A 20327-nucleotide genomic window follows, 5' to 3' on the forward strand; every position below is an offset into this window, starting at 1 on the left:
TGACCAGACAGAGCCAGCAGATGACACCTGATTCAGTTGCATAAAAAAAATTGTCTACAATATAGGAGATACAAATTCCTCTAACAGATGATTATATGGATAATGAGCTTAGTTGCCATATAATATGACAAGCTAAGACATGACATGACTAGGTAAAGGACAACTTCAGTTCAGCTATTACTAGATGGATGATATGCTGAGCGAGGACATGATATGACAGATGACAATTTTACTAAAAAAACTAAGTATCAAGTTCAAATACATGTTTACAAATTGTTTATCATGCAATACAAAGCTAAAATAAATGCTTTAATGAACACATGAAATCTAGACTAAAGATGAGTTTGCAAAGTTGCAGGCAATGTTAATCTATCTAAAATGAAAAAAAATAGTAAAACCATATAAAATCTAATTCCAAGGATGTAAGTAAAAAAAGCAAATACAAGCTTTGCACTCTGTTAATTATAAAAAGAGGGTCTTACACAAATGCTAATGATTCATATCCATTAGATATACTTATCTATGGTACAAAAGATACCAGTTTCAACAAAATAGTGGTCAGTGAAGAATGCTCTTGAAAAGAAAAAATATCAATCTCTACACATCTGTCCAAATCTACACCTCACACTTACATCTAAATTACTCATACACACACTTCTGTCTCTTTTCTTAACTTCTGAGTTTATCTTATATTAACAGATAATCACTCAATCTCACTGGTATTACTGTATTATACCTAACAAACAAGTGTATGTTCATTGCATCCACAAAATTTTAATGCAACCTCATTCACTTACCCATCACCACTTTCATTATTTCATAGCTTTAACATGTTCTCAAAATTATCATTTTATTCTCTCTCATAATCCAAATTCCTTCTCATAACAAATTTAAGAGTCATCAGCACTCTATTAGTACTCTAGAATACAACCCCTTTAGATCTAGCTCTTGTACCCAATGCTTCTTTTTATAACCACTTTCAATAACAATAGCAAAAACAGGATAAACCCATGATGTTAAACTCATCCTTTTCCACACTTCACTTTAATTTCAATTATATTCTATAATCCTCTATTACTAATACCATCTAACTCCAACCTCAGCAAAACTTCTAACTTCTACTCTTCATACAACCCTTCACAGCTTTTGTAGTTTTCCTTGGTATCATACACTTCAAAAATATCTAATCAAAACAGCATTGGGTGAAGATGATCCTGATGTTATTATATAATTACTAGTATTACTATGGTATCTGGCATAAAGATTCTCATATAGATAGCAGCTTACTAAAGTTAAAAAAATGGATATTCTAAACATAACTTTAAGAACTAGGTTTTCAGGTGAAAGTCTTCATTATTCAAAAATGTACTTATAACATGACTATATAATTATATCTACCAAACATACAGCTCACTTTAGTTAGCAACATATATAGCAGTATAATACAAAGTCTTAGTGATACCTAAGGTGATAATAATCTGTATAATTTCTGCCAATATGTTTTGTGGTAATAAATATACATAAAGTCTCCCTGACAAATTGTATTTTATGACATTACATATCATGATCACTGTATAGCCCCATAATAACTTCTCTAAGGGGTTCTTCAGCTCCAGGGTTGTACTTCAATCACAAGCAGGGAAAGGATGAACTTTGGAGTGATATGTTCAATACTGATATTGTTCATCAATGATATAACTACACAGAAAGTGACATTTTACTCACAGTATAACCACAGGCAGGGGGAGTCCAGTAATATCTGACTATATATCTCTGATGCCCGTTCCCTCTGGTAACTCTCATCAAGGGGGTGGTTATAGCAAAAGAGTCTCCACTTATCCCTGTCCTTACATGCCTCCTTCACATTCACTATTCTATGTATTCTTCTACCATTTCTCTCCCTCCAGTAGTCTTCCAATCTATTTCCTTGTCACAGGTAGTCTTCCTCTCACATCAATGCCTTTAATCATAATCTCATACACTCTCCTTGTAAACTCTCCATCTTGCATTCTTTCTACGTGCACAAAACACAAAGCATTATGTTTCACCCACTCTACCACTCTAGAGTTCATTCCCTTTATATGTATGTGTGTGTGTGTGTGTGTAATTGAGTGTGTGTGTGTGTGTGTAATTGAGTGTGTGTGTGTGTGTGTGTGTGTGTGTGTGTGTGTGTGTGTGTGTGCGTGTGTGTGTGTGTGTGTGTGTGTGTGTAACTGAGTATGTGTGTGTTTGTGTTTGTGTGTGTGTGTGTGTGTGTGTGTGTGTGTGTGTGTGTGTGTGTGTGTGTGTATGTGTGTGTGTGTGTGTTACCAAGCTCCACCTGCAAGAGGCTAAAACATGAGTGAAAAGTTACCTCAGGCTAAGTTATATAATTGGGGGCCAGTCTTGTCCAAAAAATTCTCATTCCAAAGGAGTTCACATTTTCCTGTAACTGAGAGTAGTACAAACTTGGGCTGCAGGAGCCTTTAACAAGAGGCCCTTGGGTAACTGTAAAGGTGAAGAGGTTGAAAAAGATAGCAAAAGAGACTCTGAGTGAGTGAGTATCAACAAATTCTTATGGAAAGAAGTTTATAAGGATGATAATAGTGTTAGAAAAATTAGAGAACAAACAAGAACATCAGTGAAAGTGGCAAATGGGGAAGCAGGAACAGGAAGTGATGAGGTGAGGAGGAGATGGAGTTTGTATTATGAAGAATTGTTGAATGTGTCTGATGATATGGTGGTATATACTGGGTGTTTGGGTCAATGTGGGATGTAAAGTGAGAGATTCATGGAAAGTAGTTTGGTGAAGAGAGATGAGATGTGAGAGACTTTAGGTGAAATGCAGCAATACAATTGAAGTGCATTGTACTGTACTTGAATTTCTTCAAAAAGGGGTGACTGTGTCATTAACTAGTTTATTAGGATTTCTAACACATGTACGGTTCATGGTGAGGTGCCTGAAGATTGGAGAAATGTATGTGTAGTACCACTGTATAAAGGCAAGGGGGACAAAGATGAGTGTTTGACCCACACAGGTATAAATTTGCTGAGTACAAAGGGTAAGTTGTATGAGAGAGTGATGATTCAGAGGGTGAAGACATGTATAATGCAACAGACCCAGAGTAAAAATATGGTTTCAAGAGTAGCAGAGAATGTGTGGATCAGGTTTTTGCTTTAAGGAAAGAGTGTGAGAAATACTTAAAGAAAGAAAGATTTGTATGTGACATCTATGGATCTGAACAGACAGCATAAGGCTGAAGATGCCTTGTGGAACATAATGAAGTAATATAATGCAGGAGTAAAGTCACAAGAAGCAGCGAGTTTTCATCCACAGTGTAAAGCATGTGTATGTGTGAGAGGTTATACGAGAAGGTGCGTCTGCACTGTGTATGAGTGAGAGGTTGTACAAGAAGGTGTGTCTGCAGCATGTGCATGTATGAGAGGTTGTAGGTAAAGGTGTGTCTGCAGATGTATGTGTGAGAGGTTGTAGGTGAAGGAGTGTCTGCAGCATGTATGTGTGAGAGGTTGTAGGTGAAGATGTGTCTGCAGATATATGTGTGAGAGGTTGTAGGTGAAGGTGTGTCTGCAGATGTATGTGTGAGAGGTTGTAGGAGAAGGTGTGTCTGCAGCATGTATGTGTGAGAGGTTGTAGGTCAAGGTGTGTCTGCAGATGTATGTGTGAGAGGTTGTATGTGAAGGTGTGTCTGCAGCATGTATGTGTGAGAGGTTGTAGGTGAAGTCGTGTCTGCAATGTATGTGTGAGAGGTTGTAGGTGAAGTCGTGTCTGCAATGTATGTGTGAGAGGTTGTAGGTCAAGGTGTGTCTGCAGCATGTATGTGTGAGAGGTTGTAGGTGAAGGTGTGTCTGCAGATGTATGTGTGAGAGGTTGTAGGTGAAGGTGTGTCTGCAGATGTATGTGTGAGAGGTTGTAGGTGAAGGTGTATCTGCAGATGTATGTGTGAGGTTGTAGGTCAAGGTGTGTCTGCAGATGTATGTGTGAGAGGTTGTAGGTGAAGGTGTGTCTGCAGATGTATGTGTGAGAGGTTGTAGGTGAAGGTGTGTCTGCAGATGTATGTGTGAGAGGTTGTAGGTGAAGGTGTGTCTGCAGCATGTATGTGTGAGAGGTTGTAGGTGAAGGTGTATCTGCAGCATGTATGTGTGAGAGGTTGTAGGTGAAGGTGTATCTGCTGATGTATGTGTGAGAAGTTGTAGGTGAAGGTGTATCTGCAGATGTATGTGTGAGAGGTTGTAGGTGAAGGTGTGTCTGCAGATGTATGTGTGAGACGTTGTAGGTGAAGGTGTGTCTGCAGATGTATGTGTGAGAGGTTGTAGGTGAAGGTGTATCTGCAGCATGTATGTGTGAGAGGTTGTAGGTGAAGGTGTATCTGCAGCATGTATGTGTTAGAGGTTGTAGGTGAAGATGTGTCTGCAGATATATGTGTGAGAGGTTGTAGGTGAAAGTGTGTCTGCAGATGTATGTGTGAGAGGTTGTAAGTGAAAGTGTGTCTGCAGATGTATGTGTGAGAGGTTGTAGGTGAAGGTGTGTCTGCAGCATGTATGTGTGAGAAGTTGTAGGTCAAGGTGTGTCTGCAGCATGTATGTGTGAGAGGTTGTAGGTGAAGGTGTGTCTGCAGCATGTATGTTAGAGAGGTTGTAGGTCAAGGTGTGTCCGCAGATGTATGTGTGAGAGGTTGTAGGTCAAGGTGTGTCTACAGATGTATGTGTGAGAGGTTGTACGAGAATGTGTGTCTGCAGCATGTATGTGTGAGAGGTTGTAGGTGAAGGTGTGTCTGCAGATGTATGTGTGAGAGGTTGTAGGTGAAGGTGTGTCTGCAGAATGTATGTGTGAGAGGTTGTAGGTCAAGGTGTGTCTGCAGCATGTGTGTGTGTGTGAGAGGTTGTAGGTGAAGGTGTGTCTACAGATGTATGTGTGAGAGGTTGTAGGTGAAGGTGTGTCTGCAGATGTATGGGTGAGAGGTTGTAGGTGAAGGTGTGTCTACAGATGTATGTGTGAGAGGTTGTACGAGAATGTGTGTCTGCAGCATGTACATGTGAGAGGTTGTAGGTGAAGGTGTGTCTGCAGATGTATGTGTGAGAGGTTGTAAGTGAAGGCGTGTCTGCAGATGTATGTGTGAGAGGTTGTAGGTGAAGGTGTATCTGCAGATGTATGTGTGAGAGGTTGTAGGTGAAGGTGTGTCGGCAGATGTATGTGTGAGAGGTTGTAAGTGAACGTGTGTCTGCAACATGTATTTGTGAGAGATTGTAGGTGAAGGTGTGTCTGCAGATGTATGTGTGAGATTGTAGGTGAAGGTGTGTCTGCAGATGTATGTGTGAGGTTGTAGGTGAAGGTGTGTCTGCAGATGTATGTGTGAGAGGTTGTAGGTGAAGGTGTGTCTGCAGCATGTATGTGTGAGAGGTTGTAGGTCAAGGTGTGTCTGCAGATGTATGTGTGAGAGGTTGTAGGTCAAGGTGTGTCTGCAGATGTATGTGTGAGAGGTTGTAGGTGGTGTGTCTGCAGATGTATGTGTGAAAGGTTGTAGGTGAAGGTGTGTCTGCAGATGTATGTGTGAGAGGTTGTAGGTGAAGGAGTGTCTGCAGATGTATGTGTGAGAGGTTGTAGGTGAAGGTGTGTCTGCAGATGTATGTGTGAGAGGTTGTAGGTGAAGGTGTGTCTGCAGCATGTATGTGTGAGAGGTTGTAGGTCAAGATGTGTCTGCAGACGTATGTGTGAGAGGTTGTAGGTGAAGGTGTGTCTGCTGATGTATGTGTGAGAGGTTGTAGGTGAAAGTGTGTCTGCAGATGTATGTGTGAGAAGTTGTAGGTGAAGGTGTGTCTGCAGCATGTATGTGTGAGAGGTTGTAGGTGAAGGTGTGTCTACAGATGTATGTGTGAGAGGTTGTAGGTGAAGGTGTGTCTGCAGCATGTATGTGTGAGAGGTTGTCAGTGAAGGTGTGTCTGCAGCATGTGTGTGTGTGTGAGAGGTTGTAGGTGAAGGTGTGTCTGCAGATGTATGTGTGAGAGGTTGTAGGTGAAGGTGTGTCTGCTGATGTATGTGTGAGAGGTTATAGGTGAAGGTGTGTCTGCAGATGTATGTGTGAAGTTTTATGTGAGGTGTGTCTGCAGCATGTATGTGTGAGAGGTTGTAGGTGAAGGTGTATCTGCAGATGTATGTGTGAGAGGTTGTAGGTGAAGGTGTGTCTGCAGATGTATGAGCGGGAGGTTGTAGGTGAAGGTGTGTCTGCAGATGTATGTGTGAGAGGTTGTAGGTGAAGGTGTGTCTGCAGCATGTATGTGTGAGAGGTTGTAAGTGAAGGTGTGTATGCATCATGTGTATGTGTGAGAGGTGTAGCATGTAAAAGGTGGGAGGTGACTAGGTAAGAAAGAAAAGTGAGCAGATGGATGATGAAGTACAGTTGCTAGTGAAAGAGAATAGAGAGATGTATGGGCAGTAGTTACAGGGAAGGAGGGCAGATGACTGGGAGATGTACAAAAGAAAGCAGCAGGAGGTCAAAAGGAAGGTGCTGGAGTCGAAAAAGAGGGCAAATAAGAGTTGAGGTAAGAGATTATTCAGTAAACATCAAGGAGAATAGGAAGATGCAGAACAATGAGGTTAACAGTATGAGAAAAACAGGAGAACAAATGAGAAAATCAGTGAAAAGTGCAAATGAAGGAGTGGTAAGAGAAAGTGATGAGATGAGGGGGAGATGGATTTAGTGTTTTGAAGGACTGTTGAATGTGTTTGATGATAGGTTGGCTGATGTAGGGTGTTTGGTCAGGGAGGTATGCAAAGTGAGAGTTACAAGACTTATGCTGATGTGAATATGCTGCAAGTAAAAGGTAAATTTCAAAGAGGTTCTATCACTGGAGTACAATCTCACTGAAGAACTTCTCCCTAAAGCAGTCCATCCTTTACATGCTACCTTTTGTAGTGCAGCCTTCAGGATGTATACGCCCTGGGGCAGGGCAGCACCAAGATGCATATGAAGGAAGGCCACATCAGCTCACATCCATCCTCTAGGTGTCATGTGTAATGCACTGAAATCACACCTCCCTATCCATATCCAGGCCCAACAGACCTTTCCATGGTTTAACCGAGATGTTTCACACACCCTGAAGCAGTCCACTGAAGGCACATCGACCAAAGCATACCACATCGTTCCAATTCACTCAATTCTTTGCACACCTTTCACTCCTGCATTTTTAGGCCCTAATCGCTGGGGATGGGAGAGAAAGAATACTTCCCACGTATTCCCTGCATGTCATAGAAGGCAACTAAAAGGGGTGGGAATGGGGAGCTATAAATCCTCCCCTCCTGTTTTACTTTTCCCAGAGTGAATTGAGAAATGGGCCAAGTGAAGATTTTTTCCTTTAAGACTCACTCAACTGTTCTTGATGCTACTTTGCAATGCAGGAAATGGTGAACATATATGGGGGAAAAATTACATACATATGCATGAATATATATATATTTTTTTTCTTATTATACCTTGTCGTTGTCTCCCACGTCAGCGAGGTAGCGCTAGGAAACAGACGAAAGAATGGCCCAACCCACCCACATACACATGTATATACATACATGTCCACACACGACATATACATACCTATACATCTCAACATATGCATATATATACACACACAGACATATACATATATACACATGTACATAATTCATACTGTCTGACCTTATTCATTCCTGCAGCAACCCCGCATCACATGAAATAACAACCCCCTCCCCCACATGTGCGCGAGGTAGCGCTAGGAAAAGACAACAAAGGCCACATTCGTTCACACTCAGTCTCTACCTGTCATGTATAATGCAACGAAACCACAGCTCCCTTTCCACATCCAGGCCCCACAAAACTTTCCATGGTTTACCCTAGACGCTTCACATACCCTGGTTCAATCCATTGACTGCACGTCGACCCCGGTATACCACATCGTTCCAATTCACTCTATTCACTCACGCCTTTCACCTTCCTACATGTTCAGGCCCTGATAACTCAAAATCTTTTTCACTCCATCTTTCCACCTCCAATTTGGTCTCCCACTTCTCATTCCCTCCACCTCTGACACATATATCCTCTTGGTCAATCTTTCCTCACTCATTCTCTCCATGTGACCAAACCATTTCAAAACACCCTCTTCTGCTCTCTCAACCACACTCTTTTTATTTCCACACATCTCTCTTACCCTTCCATTACTTACTCGATCAAACCACCTCACAGCACGTATTGTCCTCAAACATATCATTTCCAGCACATCCACCCTCCTCCGCACAACTCTATCTATAGCCCACGCCTCACAACCATATAACATTGTTGGAACGACTATTCCTTCAAAAATACTCATTTTTGCTTTCCAAGATAGCGTTCTTGACCTCCATACACTCATATCTAGGGTATTGACTGAGAGGGTGAAGGCATGCACAGAGCATCAAACTGGAAAAGAGCAGTGTGGTTTCAGACGTGGTAGAGGGTGTGTGGATCAGGTGATTCCTTTGAAGAATGAGTGTAAGAAATACTTAAAAAAACCTTTCCTTGGTTTATCTCAGATGCTTCACGTGCCCTGGTTCAGTCCAATCACAGGACATCGACCCCAGTATACCACATTGTTCCAATTCACTCTATTCCTTGCAAGCCTCTCACCCTCCTGTATGTTCAGGCCCTAATCGCTCAAAATCTTTTTCACTCCATCCTTCCATCTCCAATTTGGTCTCTCACTTCTCCTTGTTCCCTCCACCTCTGACACGCATATCCTCTTTGTCAATCTTTCCTCACTCATTCTCTCCACATTTCAACACACCCTCTTTAGCTCTCTCAACCATGAAGTGCCAACAGAATTGGAGATGGAAGGATGGAGTGAACAAGATTTTGCATGGACAGGGTCTAACCATGCAAGTGCGTCAAAGGTGTGCATGTGATCAAAGGTGTGCATGTGACAGAGTGAATTGGAATGATGTGGTATACAGTGGTCAACATGATGTGAATTGACTGAACCAGGGCAAGTGAATAAGCCACAATAAACCAAGGGAAGGTCTGTGGGGCTTGTTTTTTTGTAAATAGGAGGCTGTGATATCGGTAAATTACACATGACAGCGAGAGAATGGATGTGAGTTGATGTGTCCTTTCTTTGTCTGTTTCTGGTGCTACCAGATTAATGTGGGAAATGGTGATCAAATATAAAAGAAAATATAGATACGAAGTGTGTTAGATACCTGGAAGTGGACATGGCAGTGAATGGAACCTTGGAAGTGAAAGTAAGTCATTGCAAGAGTGATGGGGCAAAGATTCTAGGAGCACTGAAGAATGTGTGGAGAGAGAGAACATTACTTGGAAGGGCAAAAATGGGTATGTTTGAAGGTAATAGTAGTCCCAAAAATATCATATGGGTACGAAACATGGATTATAAATAAGGATGTGTGGAGGAAGGTGAATTTGCTGGAAATGACAATTTGTGGTGAGAGGTGGTTCCATTAAGTAATGAAAAGGTAAGGGAGAGAGGTGTTGTAATAAAAAACAAAAAAGTATAATAGAGAAAGCTGAAGAGGGTGTGCTGAAATGGTCTGAATATATGGAGAAAGTGAGGGACAGAAAAGATATGCATCAGAAGTGGAGGGAAGAAGAATAGGGAGACCAAATTAAAGATGGCACGATGGAATGAAAAACATTTTGAGTAATCTGGGCCTGAACATGCAGGAGGGAAAAAGGCATGCATGCAATAGAGAGAACCAGGGTATGTGAAGTGTACAGGGTAAACCATGGAAAGGTCTGTAAGGCCTTGTTGTACATGGGGAGTTGTGCATTTTTGGGAAATACATGCATCAAAGTGGGGAAAAAGTGCTTTGTAAACCAGTTTCATGTCACCTAATATCTTACTGGGATGAATGTACTATGTTAAGTGGGATACACCTGTATATTGTTATAATAACAATGTTTTTCAGAATACACAGAAAATTTTACTAATTGAAAGAGCTTTCATTCAGAGCTGAATCTAACTGATGATTACATCTAAAGGTTCTTGCTTGTGAGAAAACACCACAACCTGTCTCCTAAATCAAAAATAAATCAATGTGGTTTAAATGAATGACAGAGTCAGAGCTAAGATGATGATATAAATATCTATCACAAGCTACATGATAAGGCTTTTAATGTCAGAGACTAGTCATAAAAAGAAGTTCACATTATGGCCAGGCCTTTACATCAAAGCCTTATCAAAGACATTTATGTGTATAAGAATGATGGACTGATGAATGGATGGATGCATGGAACTGCACAAAAGACAAATAAACATAAGTGTATACCATGCTGAACTTCCATGCCTCCAGCTAAAAAAAAAAATCCAATCAAAACAGTGGCCCTTTTCAAGTAATGATAAAGCTTAACATAACTGGCTTTGGCATTCTGTTTGGAGAAGAAAGCTTTAGCAAGAGGTAAATAATTTGTGTCACTGAGTCAACTTGGAACAGTTATCTACTGTTACAGGGAAGGCTTTCCTCCTCAAGAATAATAAATCTACCTCTTGCAACCTACAACATCTTTCAGTGAATTAGACTGGGGATGCACCACTAATAATACTTGGCTGATATACAGAGCCAACATAAGAATACCCAGTGGAGGAATGCTGAGTGATGGAGCTGTGCTGTAGACAGGGCAGTATGGACACTGATAAGAGCCACACACCTCACAGATATCCAAGGAATCCACTGAAGAATTAAACATCACCATCTGGAACCGCTCTGAAAGGAAAATTTAATCTGAATCTAGTAACAATCATCACAAAGCTTTTATTAAACATGCATATATTTCTATTCATTTTATTATACTTTGTTGCTGTCTCCCGTGTTAGCGAGGTAGCGCAAAGAAACAGATGAAAGAATGGCCCAACCCACCCACATACACATGTGTATACATACACGTCCACACACGCAAATATACATACCTATACATCTCAACGTATACATATATATACACATACAGACATATACATAAATACACATGTACATAATTCATACTTGCTGCCTTTATCTATTCCTATCGCAACCCACCACACATGAAATACAAACCCCTTCCCCCACATATGCACGAAGTAATGCTAGGAAAAGACAACAAAGGCCACATTTGTTCACACTCATTCTCTGGTTGTCATGTACAATGCACTGAAGCCACAGCTCCCTTTCCACATCCAAGTCCCACAGAACTTTCCATGGTTTACCCCACACACTTCACATGCCCTGGTTCAATCCACTGACAGCACATCAACCCCAGTATACCACTTTGTTCCAATTCACTCTATTTCTTGCATGCCTTTCACCCTCCTGCATGTTCAGGCCCCGATTGCTCAAAATCTTTTTCATTCCATCTTTCCACCTCCAATTTGGTCTCCCACTTCTCGTTCCCTCCATCTCTGACACATGTATCCTCTTGGTCAATCTTTCCTCACTCATTCTCTCCATGTGCTCAAACCATCTCAAAACACCCTCTTCTGCTCTCTCAACAACACTCTTTTTATTACCACACATCTCTCTCACCCTTTCATTACTTACTCGATCAAACCACCTCACACCACAGATTGTTCTCAAACATCTCACTTCCAATACATCCACCCTCCTGCGCACAACTCTATCTATAGCCCATGCCTTGCAACCATATAACATTGTTGGAGCCACTATTCCTTCGAACATACCCATTTTGCTTTCTGAGATAATGTTCTCGCCTTCCACGCATTTTCCAATGCTCCCAGAACTTTCACCCCCTCCCTCACCCTGTGACTCACTTCCACTTCCATGGTTCCATCTGCTGCCAAATCCACTCCCAGATATCTAAAACACTTTACTTCCTCCAGTTTTTCTCCATTCAAACTTACCTCCCAATTGACTTGTCCCTCAACCCTACTGTACCTAATTACCTTGCTCTTATTCACATTTACCCTCAGCTTTCTTCTTTTACACACTTTACAAATTCAGTCACCAGCTTCTGCAGTTTCTCACATGAATCACCAGCGCTGTATCATCAGCGAACAACTGACTCACTTCCCAAGCCCTTTCATCCACAACAGACTGCATACTTGCCCCTCTCTCCAAAACTCTTGCTTTCACCTCCCTAACAACCCCATCCATAAACAAATTAAACAACCATGGAGACATCATGCACCCCTGCCGCAAAACGACATTCACTGAGAACCAATCACTTTCCTCTCTTCCTACTTGTACACATGCCTTACATCCTCGATAAAAACTTCTCACCGCTTCTAGACTCCCACAACATATATTCTTAATACCTTCCACAGAGCATCTCTCTCAACTCTATCATATGCCTTCTCCAGATCCTTAAATGCTACATACAAATCAATTTGCTTTTCTATGTATTTCTCACATACATTCTTCAAAGCAAACGCCTGATCCACACATCTTCTACCACTTCTGAGACCACACTGCTCTTCCCCAATCTGATACTCTGTACATGCTTTCACCCTCTCAATCAATACCCTCCCATATAATTTCCCAGGAATACTCAACAAACTTATACCTCTGTAATTTGAGCACTCACTCTTATCCCCTTTGCCTTTGTACAATGGCACTATGCATGCATTCTGCCAATCCTCAGGCACCTCACCATGAGACATACATACATCAAATATCCTTACCAACCAGTCAACAATACAGTCACCCCCTTTTTTAGTAAATTCCACAGCAATACCATCCAAACCCACTGCCTTGCCGGCTTTCATCTTCTGCAAAGCTTTTACTACCTCTTCTCTGTTTACCAAATCATTCTCCCTAACCCTCTCACTCTGCACACCACCTCAACCAAAACACCATATATCTGCCACTCTATCATCTAACACATTCAACAAACCTTCAAAATACTCACTCCATCTCCTCCTCACATCACCACTACTTGTTACTACCTCCCATTATCCCCCTTCACTGATGTTCCCATTTGTTCTCTTGTCTTATGCACTTAATTACCTCCTTCCAAAACATTTTTTTATTCTCCCTAAGATTTAATGATACTCTCTCACCCCAACTCTCATTTGCCCTCTTTTTCACCTCTTGCAACTTTCTCTTGACCTCCTGCCTCTTTCTCTTATACATCTCCCACTCATTTACACTATTTCCCTGCAACCCATCCAAATGCCTCTCTCTTCTCTCTCACTAATAATCTTACTTCTTCATCCCACCACTCACTACCCTTTCTAATCTGCCCACCTCCCACACTTCTCATGCCACAAGCATCTTTTGCGCAAGTCATCGCTGCTTCCCTAAATACATCCCATTCCTCCCCCACTTACCTTACATCCTTTGCTCTCATCTTTATCCATTCTGCACTCAGTCTCTCCTGATACTTCCTCACACAAGTCTCCTTCCCAAGCTCACTAACTTTCACTACTATCTTCACCCCATCTTAATTATGTTACTTAATAATGTGATAAAATATTCAACATGTACAGTGATTCCAGCAAAATCACTTACCTTCCAACAAATCTTATATTTCTTGGGATAATTGTTCACTTACCTGGTTGGTACAGCTCGTAAATTGTAGCCATACGAACACTAGTCAAATTTGCCACAGGATACCACCGCTTCATTTGATATTGGAAACACCATGCTTCATCAGATGGTATCTATGAAAATTGAATCACCATGAATAATAACAGGAAATGAATAAAACTTTTCATGATATGAGTGTTTGAAAACCGTTTCTTTAGACTGTGACACATAAGGCAACAAAGAGCCCAACCTACTATCACATCCTTTAAATCTGGCCACCAAGCTACAGTCATAAAACTATCACCTCCTCAAACCCTGGCTACCAAGCCACTGTTATAATATAATCACTTACTCCTCAAACTCTGGCTACCAAATTATGTTCATAAAATGATCACTTCCTCCTCAAACCCTGGCCATCAAATTCCTGTCAATGATCATTTCCTTCTCAAACTCTGGACACCAAAGTCATATCAGTCATCATTTTATCTTCAACTGTTGGCCACTAAGCTCCTGCCCATTAAGGGCCAAGTTTACCTGATGCACCTGTGTCAGAAAAACGTTTTACCAACAACTAAACAATTTAACACTCTAGGCAGTAGTTCACTTGGTTGAAAGCAAAAAACCAAGGAAGGAAGGTTCAAGGTATGATATGTCAATCAAAACACACAGCACAACTGAGATGGAGCAACAGGTGAATGATAAGATTCTGTGAGGCAAATCATATTATGTTACAGTTCATAAAAAATCTGCATTACTATCATTAAATAACTACAACTGCTTTTTCATGCTGTGAAAGTAAAACCTTTACAAGAAGATCTTGAAAATTTGCTAATAACTTGCATGCTAATTCCAAAATAATGAACCATATGAATACAGCCGCATTCAAAATCTTTATGTACTTCAAATTTCTAAAAAATAAGCAAGCTTTATGTGTCCCAAGTCTCGCAAGAGAAGCTAGTTTATGTCACAGGTTTGTAAAGAAACACAAGCTATAGATGTCTCAATTTCTCAAGAGAGGCAAGCTTTACATGTCTGAAGTTTCTCAACAGAAGCAAGCTATATGTGTCCTAAGTTCCTTCAGAGCAGCAAGCATTATGTGTCTCAAGTTTCTTAAGAAAATCAAATTTTATGCGTTCCAAATTCTCAAGAGAAGCAACCTTTATGTATTTCAAGTTTCTCAAAAGAAATAAGCTTTGTGTGTTCCAGCCTTCTCAGTAAAAGCACGCTTTGTGTCCCAATTTCTATACAGAAGTAAGTTTTGTGTGTCCCAAGTTTCTCAAAATAAGCAAGCTTTATGTGACCCAAGTTTTTCAAGGGAAGCACTCTTTATGTGTCCAAGAATCTCAAGAGAAGCAACCTTTATGAGTCCCAAGTTTCTCAGATAAGCAAGCTTTATATGTCCCATGTTTCTTAAAAGCAGCAACCTTTATGTGTCTCAGATTTTTCACGAGAAGCAAGCTTTATGTGTTCCAAGTTTCTCAAGAGAAGAAACCTTTGCATGTCTCAAGCTACTCAAGAATAGCAACCTTTATCTGTCCAAAGTTTCTCAAAAGAGGCAACCTTTCTGCATCTCAAAATGAACACTCTTTGAGTGTCCTTAGTTTCTCAATAAACATAAGCTTTAAGTGTCCAAAGTTTCTCAGTACAAGCAAGTTTCATATGCCCAAGTTTCTCAGGAGAAGCAAGTTTATTGTGACCCAAATTTCTCATGAGATGCAACCTAAGAACAAAGCTTTATGTGTTCCAGGTTTCTGAAGGGTGGCAACCTTTACGTGTCATAATTTTCTCAAAAGAAGCAACTTTTCTGCATCTCAAGATAAGCAAGCATTTTGTGTCCCAAGTTTCTCAATAAAAGCAAGCTTCAGGTGTCCCAAATTTCTCAATACAAGCAAGCTTTCTGTGTCCAAAGTGGCTCAAAAGAAGTGTTTAATAATACCCCTTTTCTCAAGAAAGGCAACCTTTGTGTCCCAAGTTTAGCAGGGGAAGCAACTTTACAGATCTCATGAAAAGCAACCTTTGCACACCCAGTATCTTAAGAGAAGCAACCTTTATGTGTCCATGTTTCTAAACAAAAGCTACCTTTAAGTGTCTTAAGTTTCTCAAGAGAAGTAACCTTTATGTGTCCCAAGTTCCTCAAGAGAAGCAACCTTTATATGTCCTGAATATCCAAAGAGTAGCAACTTTTATGTCCTAAGTTTCTCAAAAGAAGCAACCTATATGCATATGAAATGAAGCAACCTATGTCTGTACTATATTTCTTAAGAGAAGTTGCCTTTATATGACCCATGTCACTCAAGAGAAGCAACCTTTATGTGTCCCAAGTTTCTCAAGAGAAGCAATCTTTACATGTCTCAAGTTTCTCAAGAGAAGCAATCTTTACATGTCTCAAGTTTCTCAAGAGAAGCAATCTTTACATGTCTCCAGTTTCTCAAGAGAAGCAATCTTTATATGTCACAAGTATCTCAAAAGAAGCAATCTTTACATGTCTCCAGTTTCTCAAGAGAAGCAATCTTTACATGTCTCCAGTTTCTCAAGAGAAGCAATCTTTACATGTCACAAGTATCTCAAAAGAAGCAATCTTTACATGTCACAAGTATCTCAAAAGAAGCAATCTTTACATGTCTCCAGTTTCTCAAGAGAAGCAATCTTTATATGTCTCAAGTTTCTCAAGAGAAGCAATCTTTATATGTCACAAGTATCTCAAAAGAAGCAATCTTTACATGTCTCCAGTTTCTCAAGAGAAGCAATCTTTACATGTCTCAAGTTTCTCAAGAGAAGCAATCTTTACATGTCTCCAGTTTCTCAAGAGAAGCAATCTTTACATGTCACAAGTATCTCAAAAGAAGCAATCTTTACATGTCTCCAGTTTCTCAAGAGAAGCAATCTTTATATGTCTCAAGTTTCTCAAGAGAAGCAATCTTTATATGTCTCAAGAATCTCAAAAGAAGCAATCTTTACATGTCTCAAGTTTATCAAGAGAAGCAATCTTTACATGTCTCAAGTTTCTCAAGAGAAGCAATCTTTACATGTCTCAAGTTTCCAAGAGAAGCAATCTTTATATGTCTCAAGTATCTCAAAAGAAGCAATCTTTACATGTCTCCAGTTTCTCAAGAGAAGCAATCTTTATATGTCTCAAGAATCTCAAGAGAAGCAATCTTTACATGTCTCAAGTTTCTCAAGAGAAGCAATCTTTACATGTCTCAAGTATCTCAAGAGAAGCAATCTTTACATGTCTCAAGAATCTCAAAAGAAGCAATCTTTACATGTCTCAAGTTTCTCAAGAGAAGCAATCTTTACATGTCTCAAGTTTCTCAAGAGAAGCAATCTTTACACATCTCAAGTTTCTCAAGAGAAGCAATCTTTATATGTCTCAAGTATCTCAAAAGAAGCAATCTTTACATGTCTCAAGTTTCTCAAGAGAAGCAATCTTTATATGTCTCAAGAATCTCAAGAGAAGCAATCTTAACATGTCTCAAGTATCTCAAAAGAAGCAATCTTTACATGTCTCAAGTATCTCAAGAGAAGCAATCTTTACATGTCTCAAGTTTCTCAAGAGAAGCAATCTTTATATGTCTCAAGTTTCTCAAGAGAAGCAATCTTTACATGTCTCCAGTTTCTCAAGAGAAGCAATCTTTTCATGTCTCCAGTTTCTCAAGAGAAGTAATCTTTATATGTCTCAAGTATCTCAAAAGAAGCAATCTTTACATGTCTCCAGTTTCTCAAGAGAAGCAATCTTTATATGTCTCAAGTATCTCAAGAGAAGCAATCTTTACATGTCTCAAGTTTCTCAAGAGAAGCAATCTTTACATGTCTCAAGTATCTCAAGAGAAGCAATCTTTACATGTCTCAAGTTTCTCAAGAGAAGCAATCTTTACATGTCTCAAGTATCTCAAGAGAAGCAATCTTTACATGTCTCAAGTATTTCAAGAGAAGCAATCAGTTTATAAGACGATGCAATCTTTGTCTCAAGTTTCTCAAGAGAAGCAATCTTTACATGTCTCAAGTATCTCAAGAGAAGCAATCTTTACATGTCTCAAGTATCTCAAGAGAAGCAATCTTTACATGTCTCAAGTATCTCAAAAGAAGCAATCTTTACATGTCTCAAGTATCTCAAGAGAAGCAATCTTTACATGTCTCAAGTTTCTCAAGAGAAGCAATCTTGACATGTCTCAAGTATTTCAAGAGAAGCAATCTTTGTCTCAAGTTCTCAAGAGAAGCAATCTTTACATGTCTCAAGTTTCTCAAGAGAAGCAATCTTTACATGTCTCAAGTATCTCAAGAGAAGCAATCTTTGTCTCAAGTTTCTCAAGAGAAGCAATCTTTGTCTCAAGTTTCTCAAGAGAAGCAATCTTTACATGTCTCAAGTATTTCAAGAGAAGCAATCTTACATGTCTCAAGTTTCTCAGAGAAGCAATCTTTACATGTCCCTCAAGTTTCTCAAGAGAAGCAATCTTTACATGTCTCAAGTATTTCAAGAGAAGCAATCTTTATATGTCTCAAGTTTCTCAAGAGAAGCAATCTTTACATGTCTCAAGTTTCTCAAGAGAAGCAATCTTTACATGTCTCAAGTATTTCAAGAGAAGCAATCTTTACATGTCTCAAGTTTCTCAAGAGAAGCAATCTTTACATGTCTCAAGTATTTCAAGAGAAGCAATCTTTACATGTCTCAAGTTTCTCAAGAGAAGCAATCTTTACATGTCTCAAGTTTCTCAAGAGAAGCAATCTTTACATGTCTCAAGTTTCTCAAGAGAAGCAATCTTTACATGTCTCAAGTTTCTCAAGAGAAGCAATCTTTACATGTCTCAAGTTTCTCAAGAGAAGCAATCTTTACATGTCTCAAGTTTCTCAAGAGAAGCAATCTTTACATGTCTCAAGTATCTCAAGAGAAGCAATCTTTACATGTCTCAAGTATCTCAAAAGAAGCAATCTTTACATGTCTCAAGTATTTCAAGAGAAGCAATCTTTACATGTCTCAAGTTTCTCAAGAGAAGCAATCTTTACATGTCTCAAGTTTCTCAAGAGAAGCAATCTTTACATGTCTCGAAGATTTTCCTCAAGAGAAGTTTCTCAAGAGAAGCAATCTTTACATGTCTCAAGTTTCTCAAGAGAAGCAATCTTTACATGTCTCAAGTTTCTCAAGAGAAGCAATCTTTACATGTCTCAAGTATCTCAAGAGAAGTAACATTTATGTGTCCCATGTCTCTTAAGAGAAGCAACCTTTATGTGTCACACTTTCTCAAGAGAAATAACCTTTATGTGTCACACTCTCTCAAGAGAAATATCCTTTATGTGTCCCAAATTTTCAAAGAGAGGTTAACCTTTGTGTCCCATGTCTCTTAAGAGAAGCAACTTTTATGTGTCCCATGTCTCTCAAGAGAAGTAACCTTTATGTGTCACAACTTTCTCAAGAGAAGTAACATTTATGTGTCCCACATTTCTTAAGAGAAGTAACCTTTATGTGTCTCATGTTTCTCAAAAGAAATAACCTTTATGTGTCCCACATTTCTCAAGAGAAGTAACCTTTATGTGTCCCATGTCTCTTAAGAGAAGCAACCTTTATATGTCCCATGTCTCTTAAGAGAAGCAACCTTTATGTGTCTCATGTTTCTCAAGAGAAATAACCTTTATGTGTCCCACATTTCTCAAGAGAAGCAACCTTTATGTGTCCCATGTCTCTTAAGAGAAGCAACTTTTATGTGTCCCATGTCTCTCAAGAGAAGTAACCTTTACGTGTCACAACTTTCTCAAGAGAAGTAACATTTATGTGTCCCACATTTCTTAAGAGAAGTAACCTTTATGTGTCTCGTGTTTCTCAAGAGAAATAACCTTTATGTGTCCCACATTTCTCAAGAGAAGTAACATTTATGTGTCACAGCTTTCTCAAGAGAAATAACATTTATCTGTCCCACATTTCTTAAGCAACCTTTATGTGTCTCATGTTTCTCAAGAGAAATAGCCTATATGTGTCCCACATTTCTCAAGAGAGTAACCTTTATGTGTCCCATTTTTCTCAAGAGAAGTAACATTTATGTGTCCCATGTTTCTAAGGAGAAGTAACCTTTATGTGTCCCATGTTTCTCAAGAGAAATAACCTTTATGTGTCCCACATTTCTCAAGAGAAGTATCCTTTATGGGTCATAATTTTCTCAAGAGAAGTAACCTTTATGTGTCCCATGTTTCTTAAGAGAAGTAACCTTTATGTGTCCCATTTTTCTCAAGAAAAGTACCCTTTATGTGTCCCATTTTTCTCAAAAGAAGAAATCTTTCTGCTTATCAAGCTAAACAATCTTTGTGTCCCAAGTTTCTCAATAAACATAAGCTTTATGTATCCCAAGCTTCTAACTTAACCTTTACATGTCTCAAGTTTCTCAAGCAAAGCAAACTTTATGGATCTCTAGAAAAGCAACCTTTGTGTCCCAAGTTTCTTAAGAGAAGCAAGTTCTAAGTGTCACAAGTTTCTCAAGAAAAACAACCTTTATATGTCTCAAGTTTCTTAAGAGAAGCAAGCTTTGTGTGTCCCAGATGTCTCAATAGAAGTAAGATTTATGTGTCCTGCATTTTTTTCAAGAGAAGCAATCTGTATGTCTCCCAAGTTCCTCACAAGAAGCAACCTTTGTGTGTCTCATGTTTCTCAAGAGAAAGCACCTTATTGTCTCAAGTTTCTCTATAGAAACAAGCTTTATGTGTCCGAGAATTCTCACGAAAAGCAACTTTTGGGTCCTAACTTTCTCAAGCGAAACAACTTTTATATGCCCCAAGTTCTTTGAGAAAAGCAAGATTCACATGTATTAAGTCTCTAAAGAAAAGCAACCTTTGTGTGTTCCAAGTTTCTCAAGCTAAACAACCTTTGTGAGCC

The 20327-nt window shown here is 39.5% G+C and overlaps 1 protein-coding gene across 1 annotated transcript in view; it reads right to left on the reverse strand.

The window, feature by feature from the left end:
* Window positions 1-440: 440 nt before the first annotated feature.
* LOC139751996 (CD109 antigen-like) overlaps window positions 441-20327 on the reverse strand; it is a 364823-nt gene continuing 344936 nt past the window's right edge. Inside the window, exons 30-31 of the mRNA XM_071667757.1 lie at window positions 13497-13605; window positions 441-10717 (exon numbers count right to left, since the gene is read on the reverse strand). Coding sequence (XP_071523858.1) covers window positions 10494-10717; window positions 13497-13605 — 333 coding nt within the window. The 3' untranslated portion in view covers window positions 441-10493. The remainder of the gene's footprint in view (window positions 10718-13496; window positions 13606-20327) is intronic.

The sequence above is a fragment of the Panulirus ornatus genome, chromosome 12 (genome assembly GCF_036320965.1).
Source record: "Panulirus ornatus isolate Po-2019 chromosome 12, ASM3632096v1, whole genome shotgun sequence".
NCBI lineage: Eukaryota > Metazoa > Arthropoda > Malacostraca > Decapoda > Palinuridae > Panulirus > Panulirus ornatus.